This window comes from Marmota marmota, unplaced genomic scaffold, assembly GCF_001458135.2.
Source record: "Marmota marmota marmota unplaced genomic scaffold, marMar, whole genome shotgun sequence".
Taxonomy (NCBI): domain Eukaryota; kingdom Metazoa; phylum Chordata; class Mammalia; order Rodentia; family Sciuridae; genus Marmota; species Marmota marmota.
This window is the reverse complement of record NW_026000019.1, coordinates 24,542,701-24,559,430: the sequence shown is the minus strand read 5'-3', so window position 1 is coordinate 24,559,430 and position 16,730 is coordinate 24,542,701. Positions and strand designations below refer to the sequence as shown.

At 54.1% G+C, this 16,730-nt stretch overlaps 1 protein-coding gene across 6 annotated transcripts in view; it reads left to right on the top strand.

The window, feature by feature from the left end:
• Pbx1 (PBX homeobox 1) overlaps positions 1-16,730 on the top strand; it is a 230,834-nt gene that overhangs the window by 202,960 nt on the left and 11,144 nt on the right. For 5 of the 6 annotated variants that reach the window (XM_048810102.1, XM_048810103.1, XM_048810106.1 and 2 more), the window contains 2 exons: positions 2,858-2,970; positions 4,109-4,198. In XM_048810102.1, the coding sequence (XP_048666059.1) occupies positions 2,858-2,970; positions 4,109-4,198 (203 nt within the window). The remainder of the gene's footprint in view (positions 1-2,857; positions 2,971-4,108; positions 4,199-16,730) is intronic. The other variant, XM_048810104.1, reaches the window with a different exon arrangement.

Sequence of the window (16,730 nt, the reverse complement as noted above, 5' to 3'; positions counted from 1 at the left end):
CCCCCCGCAGAGCACACGCCGGGTCCATGGCGCTGCCCTAGCTGTAGGGCTCTGGTTACTATTATTCCTTTTTGTGTGTTTGAATTATGAAGTCAACAAGTTTTTTGCTTTGTTGTTGCCATCATTATTTCTTGAACAAACTCAAGTCTCCTAAAGGGTTTTTAGGGAAGAAATGCAACCTTGGGGAAATTGCTTTAGGAAATGGATATTAATGACTCCAGATCATGTGTGTTCCCAAGCAAATGTGTTAGGGTCCTGGGCCACCCACTGTCTGTCCTCCTTGTAGTTGAGGGCTGATATATCTCTCTGTACATGTCCAAATATCTGTGTGGCAGTTTAACTGAGCCACTTGCCTGCATTCCTACACCAAATCCAGAAAGTTCTACCTGACAAGCACATCTTACCATGTGCTCGTATTAATTGCTGATCGCCCCACAGCCTCCTGCAGGTGAGGCTCCCAAAGGATCTCAGCAAACCCCGCCCTCCGGCATCAGCCCCATGAGATTCCCACAGCCTCTCCACAAGAGCCCACGCTCTCACTGGGACCGGGTGCCTCTCGGGGGTGATCCACTATGTAACAAGCTCCTTCCAACCCCCAGTGCTGGGCACAGAGGACTTGCCCTCACTCCTAGGTTTACAGGTGGACTTCTGCCTGGCTGAGGTATTAGCTGCACCCAGCCTCCTCCTTCAATGCAGCTGCTGCCCTAGGTGCTTATCGGAGAGTCGGGAGCCATGACGGTGTTGTGCCCGGCGTTCAGAGACACTGAAGTGCTGAACCAGCACAGCAGAGAGCACTCTGCAATCACGCTCTGACACAGACGCACTGGTACATGGAGGGCATTTATATGCGCATATTTACCTCTGTGCACGTTAGGCAGCCAGGCATATTTACCATGTATCTATGCACATATATTTTTTAGATCATCTGTGACGATGGCGGTGTGTGTCTTGTAAGTGGTGTCTGCTCTGCCTTCAAGGCCCATGGATGCCCTGTCGCTTGGCACAGTGCAGCCCTTTGGGGGCTCCCATCTCTCAGAGTTGTGCTGATTTCCCATAAACCACCAGCCAGGCATAGAGCCTGTGTGCTGGTGCTGGGGAGACAAGTGCCCGGCACCCTCAGGGCCAAGGCAGGGCGTCACATCAGCAGCCTTCTGGCTGGGGAGTGAGCAGTCTGGTGGAGTGGTCACAGTTCTGATCTGGGTTCTTGGTTCCAGGTGTGAGCAGGTATAGTGACGATTACTGCAATGGCTTCTATAGTGCGAGCTCCATCTCTGAGGTTACAGACAGACTTCAGGGGAAGTAACTAGAGTCCTAGGCGTTGTATGACTTAACACAAGAGTGGCACCCATGCTGCATGGTGCTTCCTCTCAGGCTGGGGAGGGTACTTGCAAAGGTTTGATCATGTTAACGGAAGGAAGTTACACATATGAGCCACACCTGGTCGGACCTTAGGCCTGTTGTACTAAGCCCCAACTTTCTAATTCCTTTTAGATGAGCTAACAAACATGCCGGAGGAGGTGGGACTGGTGCAGAGCTGTGGAGATGCCACAGTTCTGGGGTTGATGCCTGAAGAAAGCATTTCCTCTTCCTTGGGAAAGCAGGAGCTGCCGATACCTAGAGGATCCTTCTAGTAGTAAACAGCTAGTTCCTTGCAGGCAGAACAGTTTGTACGCCATCTAGTTCCCCTAAGTGGCTCTTGCTTTTGAAGTGTCGTGGTGCTGTGGGTGCAAGCAGATGGCCTAGTGGCACAGTTCAGAGCAGAGAGCTTAGTGGTCCTTCTGCAGGGAGAAGCCTCCTGCTTGGCTGCAGGCCTCCTGCGGGCAGTGTGGCTCTGCAGCAGAGCCCAGGGCCAGCCTGGGAGAGGAGGGAGTGCCTGCAGAGCTGAAGCACACACCGTGAGGCACGGGTCCTCACTGAGGGTGGCTGTCCTAGAGGAGGAGGGCCAGAGGGCAGGGCCCGAGCCCTGGGGTAGCAAGGCAGTGGAGCGTGGCTGACCTGGGTCCCTGGGGTCTCTCCTCTTGAGGCTAACGTGTGTCTTAACCCAACCTTGCACGCTGAGCTTTCTTTCCTAATGTGCTGAGCTGCACAGCAACTTCGGGATAATATTCAGCTTCTGCAAGCCCTTGCGTTGAGCTGAGGTTGGGCGAGGTTTGCCACTCTGCAGCCAGCGGGGTCCAGGGAGTCCAGGATGGACCTAAAGGCCACGTCTTGGAGGAGCCTCCGTCTCTGGGAGGTGGAAACCTGGCCGCTGCCCTTTCTCAAGCCACTCTATGATCATCGATGTCGTCACCTGCAGCGCCTCTGACTTTGTGCATGCTTGACTTCCTGGCCTGTCACCATCTTGCCCTCCTCAGCTCTGGCAGGTTGTGGGGAAGGTAGACCGTCTCCACAGGCTCCTGAGCTCATGATCCTCTGGGGTGCTGGCCACCCCGCGAGGAGCTTGACCTTCCTCCTAGAAGTCAGGAATAACAACAGACCCACCCAGGGCCACAGTGTGACTGCCCCGTGGCCTGTCCTCCCTGGTGCTGCCTGCCATGTGGGTTCTCCACCTGGGCCGCCTGAGGACGTTGGAGGCATGGGACAGGCTCGCAGCAGGCCGGGTGAGAGGACGGGTCTCCTCTCCCTGCTGGAGGTGGCTGGGAGGCGGCAGAGCGCTGCTGAGCCCTGAGTGAGGTGTGCTTCCCTAACACCGACCGCGTGCCCGTGTGACCTGCTGTTTCTCCTGCTACTAACCGGGCTCTGGACGCACTTCTGTTTGGTGGTATTTGGGGGCTTTGCATGCCGCTCTCGCTCCTGGCCGTCAGTGCGGGGGCCTTTTCCTGTCTGTCATTCAGGTGCCTCACTCTTTCCTTTCCAGGTTCTTCCAGTTCTTTTAACATGTCAAACTCTGGAGATTTGTTCATGAGCGTGCAGTCCCTCAATGGGGATTCTTACCAAGGGGCCCAGGTTGGAGCCAACGTGCAATCACAGGTAGGGACCAGCCACTGTGCCACCAGGTGAATGTGCTAGAGTCCCAGAGCCTAGTCATGCTGGCTCCCTGCGTCTGTCCAGAGAGGGAGGAGAGGAGAGGGGAGAGCCCCGCAGCCCCACGTGACCACAGCAGTCCAAAGACAACCACCGTGGTGGGAATCTCGCCCACACTTGGTGGATGCGTTGGACTGTGGTTACCAGTCACTCGGGGAGGGCAGGAAGGGAGCGTAGGGACAGGGACAAGTGACCACAGCAGGTCAGACAGAAGGACAGTGTGCTCTTTATTCACCAAAGGCAAAGGAGGAGGACTTCAGTGTCTCCATTTCCAGTCTCCCTCTCATCTGTTGGTCAGTATTCTCCAACATGAGGCGGTCATTGATGAGTAGGCGAGGACGTTAGCATCTCGCGTTTCCACTGTAAGCTTTAAAAGCACCAAGCCAATCACTTCCTCAGGCACCCTTGAGGTCAGTGGGCTTGCATTTCTGAAGACAGGTCCATGTCAGGAGGCCAGCACCACATCCTGTGTAGGTCCTCAGAGCTCCTAGGAAGCTGGTCGCCTTCGCAGCTCTCAGGAAGCCCTCTGGTTGTGGCAGGAAGCCTGTGAGAGGGCAGAGGCAGATGCCCAGCTCGGGATGGGCAGATGCCCATGTCGGATGGGCAGTTCTGAACCGGGTGACCCAGGTTCCCATCCCGGTGTGGAGCAGGCCCTGTGCCTGGAACAGACCAGCTGGCCAGCAAGCTGGCCCCTTGCTCAGGACACACAGTGGAGACTGGTGGGAGGTCCTCGGTCCGACGTGGGCCTTCCTGGGTGTCCTCACCACCGCGGGGTCATGGGCGGTCTGCCCTCTAAGCTGGCTGCAGGGAGGTAGAGCACCCACCCTCCTCTGCCTCCTCTGCCGCCCCTGCCAGCCCGCACAGCACCGAGGGTCGGTCTCGGGCCCCCCTCCTTTCACCGTCTTGCTGTTTTGCTCACTGAACGCAGCCTGGTCAAGGATCTGGCCTTCGGAGAACTGCCCGCCTCCTCCTCACAGACTTACCAAGAGCACGCCCAGAGCCACCGCGCTCCTTGGCGACCTGGGAGAGGACGACGCGCTGGCCCGTGTCTCTGACTAACTTCCTCTGTTGTTCCTCTGTCTAGGTGGATACCCTTCGCCATGTTATCAGCCAGACAGGAGGATACAGTGACGGACTCGCAGCCAGTCAGATGTACAGTCCGCAGGGCATCAGTGTAAGAAAACAAGGTCCCCCCACCCTTTGTTTCCATTCTATCACTACCAATTACTTCAAGGCCACAGGGCCCAGGATGCCACTTAGTAGGACTCGCCTGAGCTCTGCGGTCGCCTCGTTCTTGTGCTGCGTCGGCTGCGCCGTGGGCAGCATCGTACCCACAGAGCGTGGCGGTTGGCGCACGTCATGCAGGCAGCTGGCACGGGGCTGTCAGACACAATCAGTGTTTGCATGACACCTGCGGCCACATGCATCCAGCCGAGAGGAGCTGCTAAACAGGTGACACCCCGCAAAGCTGTGGTAGGAAATGTCACCGGGTGCTGGGGCGGGGACAGGGGAAGAAAACCAGCAGCCAGATCCCCTGTGTCCCGTTCTGTGGCCAAAATAAGAACCCTTCCCAATCTGTCAGTCGACAATTGAAGCAGCCCAGCGCAGAGGCTGGGTGTGTCTGAGGGACGGAGGGCACGGAGCGCCTTCTCCTTGGTCCTGGGTGCACTGGCGGCTGCTGACTAGCATGAAAATTCATAGCGACAAGCTGTGTCGCTCAGAGTGAAATCGATCAGACAGACCAGGGGAGCCCAGTGCAGGGCTGGGACAGCAATCCAACTTGATTTCCCAGATCAGCCGTCCACTGTCTCAGCAGTGGTGACAGCAGGCCAGGACAAGGGCTGCCTGGAGAGGAGGCCGCTCCCAGGTAGGGCGATGAGTGGGCTCCTGGAGGCCACAGGCTGCCACAGGACCACCGGCCCAGAGCTCCTGGGGGACGCGGGGCTCACCGGGTGGGATCCTGCACGCTGCTTGTTTCTGTCGCTCTGGTTACAGCAAATGAGGGGCGGTGGGCGCGGCTTGTTAGCAAGACTGAGCGGCCTGGACTGAGGAGTGATGTCGGCCGCGAGGGCAGCCTGGCCCCTCTGAGTCCGCATCCGTCAAGTCAGAGGCGGCTGCAGCCCATCTGAGGAGTCCCAGAATGCCACCTTCCATGGGCTGAGCTCGTGGGAGAAACCACGACTCTCAGATGTGGCTGGTACATAAGGGTTGACCCTGCTGCCACCCGAGATGGGGGCAGATCTCAAGGGGTAGCAGGGGTTCCCGGAGAACCGCTTCAGAGTAGCGGGTTTCACATCAGCTCATGTCAGAGTTCTCCAAACGGCATTGGCTACCTGAGATCGAGAGTCCCCATCCTTGAGAACTGGAGTGTCACTGGGTAAAGGCCTGGTGAGGACACTGAGGAAGGGGGCCGTCCCCAGACTGAGGCCATCCTGGTGACTCTTCAGGCCACTCATAGTCAGGAAGTCCAGACAGTCCACTTCCTCAGGCAGTCTACGGTGTCTGTCCATCTTGGGGAGCAGGGAGGTGTCGGCAGCCCCCTTGGACATACGCCGCGTTCCGAGGACAGCGCTCCTTCCCCCTTGCACTAAGCTAGCAATTCTGGGTGTCTTCACTGCTTGACGGCGAGGTGCTGAGGAGCCTGCTTAGCAGCCCTGGAGATGCCACACTGGGGAGGTGTGTCCTTGAAGTGGATTCCAGGCTGAGGTCACAGGGTGCACGTGTGGCTTTCAGCACACATGCCTCTGTGTGTCACTGGGATGTATAAGACAGACTTCACAGAGAGCCAAGCTTTGTGCTTCCGTGGAAGAGGAAGGAGGGCAGATGCAAGCCACAGCACAGTGGGAAGTGGGCGGCCATGCCCACGGAGGCAGGAAACGGCTGGGGGTCTGGGCTGGGGGTCTGGGCTGCGTCTTTCCTCCTGCCCAGCAGCCCTCAGGCTCCACCCACCCTTGACCTTCTGACGTCATCCAGGGGCTGGGAGTCATTGCTGAAGCCCTGTGGCCACACATATGCAGGTGATCGTGTCCGATTACACGAGCTGGCCACAAAAACTGGCTTGAAAATGCCACTTGAAAGACTCTCTTTTGCATTGATTTTTTTCCCATGAATCATGGTTATTTTATTTCTGGGTCTTCACTATACAAGTAAGTGAATCAAAGGCTGTTCCTGGTCTGAAAGGCTCCTGGAGAGTCAGTCTCAAGTTGTACCTCCTGTAGGAGGCTGAGCCTGCTACAGTGAGTGCATGTTTAGATGGTGGCATTGGAGGTGAGACGTGCATGCGCAGAGTAGGGCCGCACAGAGAGAGAGACGGGGGGCATGAAGAGACAAGGACAGGAATGAAAAGTTTGAGCCAAGAAATAAAAATAAAACATTAAAAAAGTTAAAAATAAACAGTCCTCAGCCCTCAGCAGTGGTGGGATTTCCTGGCTGTGCCTCCTTGGGTGGAGGACACTTTCTGGGCAGCCTTTACCTGCTGCCCTGGCTAGATTTCTGCGGCACCATGTCTTCTCCAAGGCGTGTCTGTGTAAGTCCTGAGAGGTGCAGACCTTTGCCTTCGGCCAGCACACAGGCTGACCAGGTGCAGCGTCAAAGGCCCTTGCAGGAGACTTGGGAGGCACTGGGTGCCAGCTCCGTGCACACCCGGCATCTGGCCTCACCCAGCACATGGGACCAGTGGTGCCAGGGACCTGGGCAAGCAGCAGGGTGCGGCAGAGCTCCGTGGGCACCCGTGATGCCGAGCGGCACACGTGGCACCTGCCTCACTCGCCCACCGCATGCCTGTGGAGGCAGGTTCGCAGCAGGAGCAAGACTCGGGGCCACCACCTCTTCCTGGTGTGGAGTCTGAGGCCCACCGACCCCTCCTAAGGGGCTGGGGCGGTGTCACCCCCTGGTGCTAGGGTGCTTGCGTGACAGCGCCGCGCATACCGTGAAAGAGGGTCCTGGAGGGAGACCCCTCCCAGCCCTGGACGGACGTGCTCGCACGTTGCCCAACGTCGCCGTCTCCCCGTCTCCTGACACCATCCTGGTGCTCGGGATGGTGCATCAACCAGGCGTCGCCACGAGTTCCTAGTCACCGTGGCTGCTGTCTCCTCGTCTCCCTGTCTGTCCGTGCTCAGAAATCATCAGTGGTCCTTAGCGGCTACCTACGCAAGCCCCAGCCCTGGATGCAGCACTGGGCCCCTCTCAGCTGGCCCCGAGCTGCCTGTCCTTCCACCACGCACCTGTCGTGGTCCCCTGCCTGGGCCAGCCCTCAGACGCCCTTTCCCTCTGCTCGTGCGTGTGTCCCCACGTGCACACATTCACTGCTGACATGTCCCTTGAGTGAAGAGTTGAGTGAACAGGGAGAAGGAAAGATACTACTGGATTAAAGACGTGTTTTAATGGCCATGACCACATCCAGCATATCAGCCATAACTTACCCGTGAATGTACCGTCTTTTCAACCCAAAAATGGCACTGAGTCTTCCTTTTTTGGAAAAAGTTTTCTAAACTCTTTGGCCCATGTATTTTCTCTGAGAATAAGATCCAAATCAGCCTTAAATATATGCAGTTACAAGGTGATGTTCCTGGGAGAACTCTCTTTTAGTTCCTCCAACTCTTCCCGTCCTACGGGAACACCTGTCTGTGGGGCGGCCTTGCTCCCCTGGGCTCCCAGGTCTCCTTCCCGGCGGTGGCTCTACAGCCTCTGAGGACAGCCTGGGAGAAGGTGATGTGACTGGGGATTAGAAAGCCAGGACCTTCTGTGATCTTTCACCTGGTGCCACTTCATCTGTAAGGTGTTCCAGACAAGCCGTCTTGAGAGTCCTCTCGGCTGGGTCCTTGTGGGCTCTGTGGGCACCCTCAGGGTTCTCACTGCAGCTCGAGCAACACGGAAGGACCTTCCAGCCACCAGCCTCCCCTCGAACCGTCTTGAAGACCTAGGAGGGACGTAGCAGGAGCCGTCACCCCAAGAGCTCGTCCCTGATGCTCAGAGGTGGCGGGGCACTGCCCTCCAGGGCAAGGCGATTTACGTGGTTCTAAACTGGGGACTGAGGGACTGAGTTCCCTGCAGCCGTCTTAAGTGCAGAGGCCCCAGAGATCTGGCTGTTGAAGAGTTTGGAGACAATGGAAATGAATGTCAGTGTTATCTCCGTAAAGCAAAGCATGCCATTAGTGTCAATGTGTGACAGGAAAAGCTCACCGGTTTGCTCTGTGATAATTATCGCAGTAGAAGAACAGAGCCCAAGCTTTTATCTTTGCAAACCGTAATATAGACGATTCTGTTTGTTTTTCTTTTTTCCCATGTTAGGTGAAGGGGAGAAAGAACATTCACTGAGACAATAAATACTATATAGACCATCAGGACAAAACACCCACCTGTCAGCGAACACACTTGGGCACTTGCACATCCTGGGGTACCTGGTGGCACTGGGCCGTGTGCTGTCCTTTTAGGTTCTTGAGGGACCTCCTCCCACCTGCAGCTTAGATTGAGAAGATGCTGCCGTTGGGGAGACCACAAGAGGGGAGTGAGGTGGTACCTCAGGTCCTCGTGGGCACCCTTAAGCTGCCCCTGGAGGTCCACGGAGTCGGAGCTCCTGTGTCTCAGCAAACTGAATCAGCATTCGGAAAGGATTAAGGACACCCACAGGCCCTCCCCAGTGCGTTGCCTCCGATGCCTCCTGGTCACAGGGCCAGGGAAGAGCCGCAGGCTGGGGACAGAGCCTGCAGGTAGCTGAGTGCTCTGCACCTGGTGGACAGGACTCAGAGGGTTGAGGGCAGAGCAACAACGAGACAGCAGCTTGGGCCCCTTGTGCCGAACCCTTTGCTTCTTATGTTAGAAGAGCTTCCAGAAGAGTTGGAAGTCCTTCAACTCCTGCATCTGACACCAGAAGAGCACATCTTTCCTCCCACGGCAAATAGAAGCAGCAAAAGGATCCCAGTGTTGTGACTTCAAGTGCAATCCTTCAGTTGTCCCCAGCTGCCACGTGAAGCCCTTAAAGGTACAGAAGAAAAACACAGCTAGGACACTGGACTCACGGTGGCGTTCAGTGAGCACAGGCTTCTGACCGGAAGCATGAGGCCAGCTCCTGTTCTGTCCACCTCCGGTTATGGAACTCAAGACCTGAGACGATGAAGTCCCTGCTGCTGTTGGGGACAGTTTTCCCTGTTGGTCTCACTGGACACTTTCCTGTGCTTGGAAGATTAGGATAGGGGAGCCCACCAACTCTGTGGTCCAGGAGGAAACTTGAAGTCAAATTATGTAGCAGAAAAGTGGAATTCTGAGCTAAACAGTAACCGCTGAGGAAAGCACTCCCCGGCCAGACAGACGTGCTGGGCTAGAGGAGGCACAGCTAGTCTCCTTCCTGGAGGCCCCTGACCTCTAGGGTTTCCCATAGTGGCTTCTGTTGCTCTCACGCCTGGCCATGTGTCCACACATCGCCCGGTTCATCCCATGTGTCCCACTTGACCTGGGTGGTGATGGACACCTGAGCTGGGATCTGTTTTAGGCCTCTTCTGCTGTCATATTCTATTTATGAACAATGATTGTTTTCCACTCTGAATAAAATGCAAGAGGGGGTACTTCCAAGCCATCATGGGGAAAACGAGGCTGCTGGCCAGGGGCCTGCCCTGAGCCCGTGCGCCCTGCTGGCTGGGACCTGAGCACTGCGCCAGGACTCTCAGTCCCGCCTTCTCTCTTTGGAGAAAGGGCACCCTTGGGAGGGCATGTGTCTGAGTGCTGCTCCTCGAGAGTTACAGCCCTGAGACGTCAGTAAGCCCTGCACAACACAGGAACAGAGTCTCCCCTTGGGAAGCACTCAGCGCGTCCCAGGGTGGTCCCCCACAGGCCCAGCCCTGCCCTCTGAAGGGAGTGCCACCCTCTTCAACAAGCTGTTCTCAGAGAGCGCATCAGACATCTGTCCTACAAAGGCCCACTGCCACTGGTAAAGGGGTGACTTTTAGAAATCTCTACTTAATCACTGACTGTATTTGAGTTTGGGGAAGTACATTTGCACATCAATATTAAATATTCAGGTCTGTAATATAATCCCGTTTGACAGAACGGGCAAATAAATGAATAAAAAAGTGTTTATTGAAAACCTTCTAATATCCCACACCAAAAAGGCAAACATGAACAGAACAGGGTTCTTCCACGCCATCATCACAGACACTGAGAGGGCAAAAGTTACCAGGCTCAGCTACCCTCTCTCTGGAAGAGAGCTACCCACCCAGTGTAATCAGCACAACGTGTGATCTGAAAGGGATATGGAAATAGTCATTATCAGAGGTATTGACGTGTGTGTGTGTGTGTGTGTGTGTGTGCGCGCGCGTACATATATAACTATATTTCCATATATACCGTATCCCTTTCAATAACATGTGGATTACTTACACACATGATTGATAACACCATTCTTTTCTAGATTTTGCTAATAACTACTCTAGCAGAAACTATTCTGTCCTTCCAGAACCATGCTGGTCAGCAGGATTTTCTGTACTGATAATGGTTCATTTCAGTGTTGCTTAGGCCTTACCTAAGAGAAGGAATTAACATTGTTTTCTTTGTATTAAGGATTCTATCTTTTTTTAACTTCCAAAATTCCGTTTTGAAGTTTTGCAAGCACATGAAACGTTGAAAGAACCTAGACCCCGTCACTGACGTCCACTCTCCGGCTTCTCCTCCACACTGCCCCTTCCAGCCTCTGTCCATCAATCCGTCGTGGATTGCTGGCTTTTTTCTTGTTTTGTTTTACATTTCAAAGTAAATTGCAGACAACACTACATTCTCCTCACATAAATGCTACTGGCATGTATCATCAACTAGAGTTTAAGGTTCATTTAGGGTTCTTTTCCTTCTGAGGCAAAATTTTGCACAATTAAATATGCGACCCCGCCCCCAAGTGTGTACATTGTTGGAGTTTTGGAATGTAGTCACCATGTTTTGCTCACTGCTCGGCACTTCCTTGCATCCACTCAGGCAGGGTCACCCACAGCACAGTCACCCTCAACACGGTCACCCACAGCACAGTCACCCGCAGCACAGTCTGGCCATCTCCAGGCAGGGTGAGAAGACCACTTATGAGCACAGGCTGCGACCTGCTGGACTTACTTTTAAAGGGCGGCCCCTTTCCCATGGCCTTTGAACTACGTAGCAGTAGGGACTCAGGCTGTTGGAAGTTGAGTTCCAGCGCTTCCCTGTGAGGTAACAGGCCTCGAAGCTTGGGTCTGGTGTCACTTGTCCCCAGGCTTCTCTGGTGTCCTTTGGCTTAAGCCCCACTCACGCTCCCCTGCCTTCCCAAACCCTCACAGACTCCCCAGGGCCCACACCTGCCTGCAGTGTTCTCGCGCCTCCCTCGGAGGCGATCTCTCACGGGCACATGGAAGCCACCCTGGCCAAGGCTTGCTCTAAGAACACCACAGGGACAGAGCTGGACAGGAAGCCTCAGGCCCAGGGCATCTGGAGAGTCCAGAAGAAGTCCTGGGCGCTCTGTGCCTTCTCAGAGGAGAGCGATGGAGAGCACCACCAACTGTGTGCCTTGAGTTCCGGGGCATGATCAACCCACCAATATCCCAGCTGAGCCTAGGCCTGTCTTCATAAACGCTGTCACCCCCACTTTACAGATGACAGCCTGAGCCTGGGAAAGGCAAGACGGTTACCAAGACCAAGTGGCTGGGAAGTGGCCGAGCCAGAGTAGGGACGCAGGCCAGCAACTCCTGCGCCTGTGGTCATTCCCTTCCTCAGATGGACCTGGCGCCCCTGGTCTCCAGGAAGTAAAGGATCTGCCACTGCAGAGTGGGGACCTACTGTGTCGCCTGGGATTGAGGGTCCTGGAGCTGGTGATGTGGGACTGAGCCGCAGGAACTCGCTGTGGTGTTCTGCTGGGATGGCACTGGGGCCACACAGGAGGCCTGAGACTCTGGGCTCTTTGACCAAAATCAGGTCCGGAGAATTGTAAACCACCTCCCAGGCACTGTGCTCTGCACCTCCAGAGGGTTGATGCTGACAGCCACAGCCAAGTCGGAATGACGTGTGGCATTTTTGCCAGAAGGAGTGGTTGAGAGGTGACCCCAGCAAGCCATTGAGATGATGATGGTTATGTGAAGCTGTGTATTCAATTGTATATTAGACCCCTGCTGTCTGCCTTGGCCTGCTACTTTGGAGTTCTCAGGAGGATTCCCGGAGAGTTCCCATTGGTTAGGGAAGTGCAAGTGCGGGAGGAGGGATTTCCGGAGGAGGGAGTTCCGGTTGGTGTGGTGTGTTCCTAGAGGAGCCACATGAGTGGCGTGCGGGAGAGTTCCTGGGGAGTGTGCTGGTGGAGTTGGGAAATAAAGTTTGTTCCCGCTTGAGTGGCTCCTGATTTGTGCCCAGCCAGACTGCGGCAGATTGCAGCTGGTTAGTCACCTCCACCAGTGACCCGTGACGTTCAGGACTGGACTTAAGAGCAAGCCCTCTCTGGATGGTTCTGGTTCACCAGAAGAGAAGGCAAGACTTGCCCAGCTATCATTAGAGGTGGGTCTCTTCTAATCAGGGGGGCAGTGAAATGGAAGAAAGAGGAATAGTTGGCCTGTGAATTTGAGAGATTATACACACTAAGTAAGAGTTTTAGAGTGAACAGCTAGTAAGTGGTGGCCTCCCCTGGTCCACGGAGAGGACAAGGAGGAGCCACTCTGCCTAGCCAGGGCTTTGGTCACGGCTGTCCATTCTCTGTGCCACATGTAACACTTGTCATTTCTAATCAGTTAAAATTAAAATGTGATGGAGGACAAAGACATTATCCTACGAACCAAGTCAGAAACCATAAGTATAAAAAATGAATGATGAGAATTAAAACTTTAAAAGAAGAAGATACTAAGAAAACAAGTAGAAATAAAGAATCATCAATTACAGAGCAATGGAAAGACAAGATGGCTGCACAGAATCACAATGGTATGTGCAGTGACAAAATGCAGGCTAAAAGCAATAACGTGCACAGTGCTAAGAGGAACGGTAAAATCTAAATAAGCAGGTGGGCGGTCAAAACAGCATCAGCTGCAGAGCATCGTGCAGAGACTAGAATGGCAGGGTGAGTCCTGATAAAGGAAGGAAGTCCTTTAAAACAGCAACTTAAAGAACAGTCAAAAAACAGTAAGAATGGAAAATCAACAGGCCGAAGTGACACTTAACGATCGTATTAATAGCTGACCTTACTGACTTCCTTCTACGCGCTGCGCACTTTACATGCAGATCTCAATTCAGGCTCATGGAAATAATCAGGACATTTTCAAACATACCAGCAGAAACATCACGGGGCGGGGAGCAGACACCAGACCAGCAACACCCACACCACAGACCTCTGCAAGAGCGGATGGACCTGCGGCTGCTCGGGGTTGGCTGTCGAAACCTGCCAGTACCTGGCCAGCTGCTTTTCTCTTCTCTCCTCCACCCGAGTCTCTGAAGTGCCAGGGCTGTGGGGGTCTCTCCTCCTCCTCCATCGTCCTGGAAACTGGCCCTTCCTACTCCTGATGGTTGAAGCTCAGGCCGTAGAACCTCAGCCCAGCCCGAGGCTGCTGAGCACATGCTCTGCTCACCTGGTGGGTCTGCCTCCTGGAGGGGCATCCTAGCTCCTCCCAGATGTGCTACCCAGCGCCCCGTGGACTCGGTCCTGTGGCGGCTCTCCTATGCCTAGACTGGGGTCTGCATAGGTATCTGAAAAGAGGGATCATGGGCTGTCCCGCTCCTCAACTGGGCCCTGGGCAGAGTGGTTAGATGGGTGCGTCCTGAGATGGCCCAGCTGGACCTGCTGTGGATGGGTTAGATAGGTGTGTCCTGAGATGGCCCAGCTGGACCTGCTGTGGATGGGTTAGATGGGTGTGTCCTGAGATGGCCCAGCTGGACCTGGTGTGGGTGGGTTAGATAGGTGTGTCNTGTGGGTGGGTTAGATGGGTGTGTCCTGTGATGGCCCAGCTGGACCTGCTGTGGGTGGGTTAGATGGGTGTGTCCTGCGATGGCTGGACCTGCTGTGGATGGGTTAGATGGGTGTGTCCTGTGATGGCCCAGCTGGACCTGCTGTGGGTGGTTTGATAGGTGTGTCCTCGATGATCCAGCTCATCCTGCTGTGGATGGGTTGGATGGGTGCATCCTGCCATAGATGGACCTGCTGTGGGTGGGTTTGATAGGTGTGTCCTGCGATGGCCACTTGGACCTGCTGTGGATGGGCCATCATCCTTGCTGCCCTGGGGGGCGTTTCTCTTTGCCCCAGCGGCTATATGGTTGTGGCTGGATTTTCTGGGAACCCACAAGCGTGCGTCTCTGTTGCCAGAGAGTCTCTGCCCCAGAAGACCGGCATGTTTGTTCTTTTCCTTTTCTCTCATTCGCCATGTCTTGGTACCCACCTCTACCTTCAGCTACATATTTATACCTGGACTCTGCACTGGTCACCAACTCCTGCCAGAAGGTCTCTCCAGGTGCTCTAGAGACCCGGCAGCCCCACCCTCTCCTCTCCGGCCTCTCGTGGCGCACAGGCGTGCTCTGAGGCCTAGAGGACGAGGCCTGAGGGTCCCTCTGGCTCCCTTCCTCTCTAGTGCAGCAGGCGTTGTCTTGTCATCTGGGTGGAGAGGTGATGGCTCTGGGCTTGAAGGCAGAGACCCTGGGAAGGAGACCCAGCGTCCATTCTGCAGCCCCTCACCCACTCCTCCAGCTGAGCTCTGGGTCTCACTGTGCATGAGCCCTGGTTTCCAAGAAGGGGAACTGCAGACTGATAGGTTTCCCAGGCAGCGGTTCTGTTCTGAAGAGTTCAGACTCACCTCTACTTTCTCTATGGAGGCCGGCCTGTCCCTCAGCCTTCCTACCCTGGATCTGCCCATGGCTCAGGTGCCCCAGCTTCCTCCTCCACTGAGCTCTGAATCCTGGCGTACACCCCGAGACCCAACAGGTGCTTGCTGGCCTCCTCTTTAAATCTCACATTTACTATCATTCTGATTACAAATTAATATTCAACACAGAGAATTTGAAGAATGCAGGAAAATTAGAAGAAAATCCTCCTTTCTGTTCTGTACCCTTCCGGCCTGTTGTGTGCAAGTGTATTTTTCATGTGGCCGTGGAAAGTTACATTCCATTTTGTAACCCACTTATTTTACTAAAAACACGTCATGAATGTTTTCTGTATTATTGAACATTATTTTTAAGATGACTGAGTAACTGTGTTGGAACCCATCTCAGGGCAAGTCCGCCATTTTCTTTTCATTGTTAATCACACCATGGGAAACTCCATACAAAAGGCACTGAACGTTTTCTGAAATTTCCTTGGATTGATTTTTAGAAATGAAACTGTAGATCAAAGGATCTACAGGAATCTGACATCAAAGGATCTGAGGATGTGGGAAATGCGTTGTGAATTTTGTTCTGGAAGTTTCTACCGTATGGTCACTGGCAACTCCCACTTGCCCTCTCCCACAACATCAGTCTTTCAGCCTTTGGGAGTCATCCTGTTGTACCTGTGTCTCTCTGATGTAGTGAACTGGGGCGTTTTCCCCACGTTTACTGGCCTTTCCAGTCTGTTCTCGAGACATTAATTTTTCCTCATGGATTTCTATGACGTCTTCCCGAGGGTTGCATCCGACCAACATTGAGAAAGCAGAGAGGTTCTGCTTCTGAAGGGAGAGAACTCAGGAGAGCCCGAGGATCACCCTGTTTCCAGGTTCCCAGGCAGTGTTTTTGAGAGCAAAAGCTGGATTGCTTGTGATACTGGTGTTGGTCTTTAAGGGGGAAAAAAAGTGGCCCTGAAGTCGGAATTAGCTTGACATTTCCTATATTTTTGGTCTAATAATAACTCAGCATTGAAAAGTATCTCCCAAAACTTACTAAAAGAACCTAGAGACATGCTGTTTGGTTAAAGATTGGTTGAAGTTTTACCTAATGCCTAGTATTACCCTAAGCTACTCTAAGTACCTTCTTCCTTCTGAAGGACGAAGAAATAAAATCCATAGACCCTTAAAAAGCTTCCCATGGCCTTGGGGACACTTCCTCAAAGAAACGCCCTTCCAGAGACGGGACGCCCTTCCAGAGGGGGGACGTTTCCTGTGCCTCAGATGTGCTCAGCCTCCGGCTGTCTCCTCCCCGTCTGTGAGTGGCGCCTGCGTCTTCCAGGTTGCTGATTGACATCTCCCCACCATCTGGAGCTGCCTTTCCCATTACCAGCAGCACATCTGCAAAAGCCAGGTCCGACTCCCGGGCCCTCGGTGTCACAAACCCCCTTAGACTTGGATGAAAACCTCAGAATGAGAGAAGGCGCCACCTCTCTCATTCAAGGGCTCCGCCGGCCCTCCCTGGGGTGCTAAGTGGTGGATTTGGAATTCTTGAGAACACAGGTTGTTTTCAAGCCCTTGCTCTCATTTCCTTAGTAAATAGAATTTCTTAAATGATAACATCCTGCCCTGAGTAAAGGAGGCACCGTTGAGGCCAGCGCTCATTCTAGCACATTCCCCTCGGCACTCTCTGCACCCCACTTCCCACTGTCCCTCCCCCACCCTTCTGCTAGCTGTAATGACCCTGTAAACACTAAATGGCATTTGAGTGCATTAAGCAGCAAACTCTCCAGTGACATAGCAATTATGGCTCTGAAATAGATTTGGTGCGTCACGGAAGATAAGGGTTTTGAAAGTTTCTGTTGTGATTATAGCCTGTAACTCCCACAAATAATAGGCTTCCAAATAAGAGGCTGCCAACGGAGCCTTTGTGGCTTTGTCTTA